This window comes from Dendrobium catenatum, unplaced genomic scaffold, assembly GCF_001605985.2.
Source record: "Dendrobium catenatum unplaced genomic scaffold, ASM160598v2 original_scaffold_158454, whole genome shotgun sequence".
NCBI lineage: Eukaryota > Viridiplantae > Streptophyta > Magnoliopsida > Asparagales > Orchidaceae > Dendrobium > Dendrobium catenatum.
In genome coordinates, this window is record NW_021476880.1 from 15 (window position 1) to 1352 (window position 1338).

The 1338-nt window shown below is 39.6% G+C and overlaps 1 protein-coding gene across 1 annotated transcript; it reads left to right on the forward strand.

Moving 5' to 3' along the window:
* Nucleotides 1–233: 233 nt before the first annotated feature.
* LOC110108726 (mannose-specific lectin-like) lies at nt 234–984 on the forward strand. The gene has a single exon (XM_020839485.2). The coding sequence runs from the start codon at nt 302–304 to the stop codon at nt 812–814; it is 513 nt and encodes a 170-aa protein (XP_020695144.1). The 5' UTR covers nt 234–301; the 3' UTR covers nt 815–984.
* The last annotated feature ends 354 nt before the right edge of the window (nt 985–1338 follow it).

The following is a 1338-nucleotide window of genomic DNA, read 5'->3' on the forward strand; positions in this document are numbered from 1 at the left end:
ATAAAATAATATTATTTGGTATGTATGTAAAACTTTCTTTTATTTTTTACTATAGTATTTAACGATATTTTTTATTATTTTTTTAAAAAAATTCCTTATATTATATTAGTTTAACGAACGGTACACGGCGTTATGCACGCATAACACGATCCCATACAGCGTATCCCACTTTTTATATTATTATATTCTCATCCGTACCCATATATTTATTATAAATAGCAACCCATCTTCCCTTCAGCAAGCACTCAGCAAACCAAAGCATAACCCAATACTCCCAACCTCCCAATCATCCCACACAGCCATGGCCTCCTCCCCCAGCTCCCCAACAATCCTCCTCCTCCTCCTCTCCGTCGCCACCTTATTCAGCCTCCTAATCACTCCCGCCTCCGCCGCCAACCGCCTAAACGCCGGTCAGTCGCTTGGACCCGGACAATCACTCGCACAAGGCGCCTACTTATTCATCATGCAGCAAGACTGTAATCTCGTTCTTTACGATAACAACAGAGCAGTCTGGGCCACGGGGACCAACGGAAGGGCCTCCGGCTGCGTTCTCAAGATGCAGACCGATGGCAATCTCGTAATTTATAGTGGCAGTAGAGTGATCTGGGCGAGCAACACCAATCGCCAAAATGGAAATTATTATCTCCTCCTCCAGAGAGATCGCAACGTCGTCATATACGATAACTCTAACAACGCTATTTGGGCGACTGGAACCAACGTTGGCAATGCTGCTGTTGTCGTCATCCCGCATAGCAACGGCACGGCGGCGGCATCCGGCGCGGCGCAGAACAAGGTGAAGGAGCTGTATCCTTGAAAGAGTAACATTAATACAGAGACGATGAAAGAAGTGTTGTTAGTATATGTGTTTTGAATAAAAAGGCATTGGCTCCTATGATGCTATTGCCTAAGCAAGTTAATTTTCCAGTGATTGTGTGTTGTTGCAATATGAATTTATCAAATAATTAGTTGGTTATCTAACTTATATATTTCACGAGCTTTTTGATGGTTAAATTATTGGGTTGAGTAACGAATTTGAATGAAACTATCTGCATGCTAATAGGAACGAGAGAGATATAACTTGTTCAAAGAAAGAAAAAAAACTTCAATGAGCCAAAGCTTTTTGGTAGGAGGGAAGATGAACTCTTATGTAGAGTGCTCACTACAAAAACTATGCCCGCTTCCTAACTGAGGGAGACTCACGAAAAAAATTAAGTCAAAAACTTATAATTATGTTATCAAAATTTTGGTTGTAATATGTCTCTATTTAAAAATAAATGGGGAATATAAATAATTGATATTATATTTATCTTAAAATAGATTTAAAAAAATTCTAGACTA

Bases quoted from the DNA above. Each gene is read 5' to 3' on its own strand.
- LOC110108726 (XM_020839485.2), top strand. From the start codon at position 302: ATGGCCTCCTCCCCCAGCTCCCCAACAATCCTCCTCCTCCTCCTCTCC.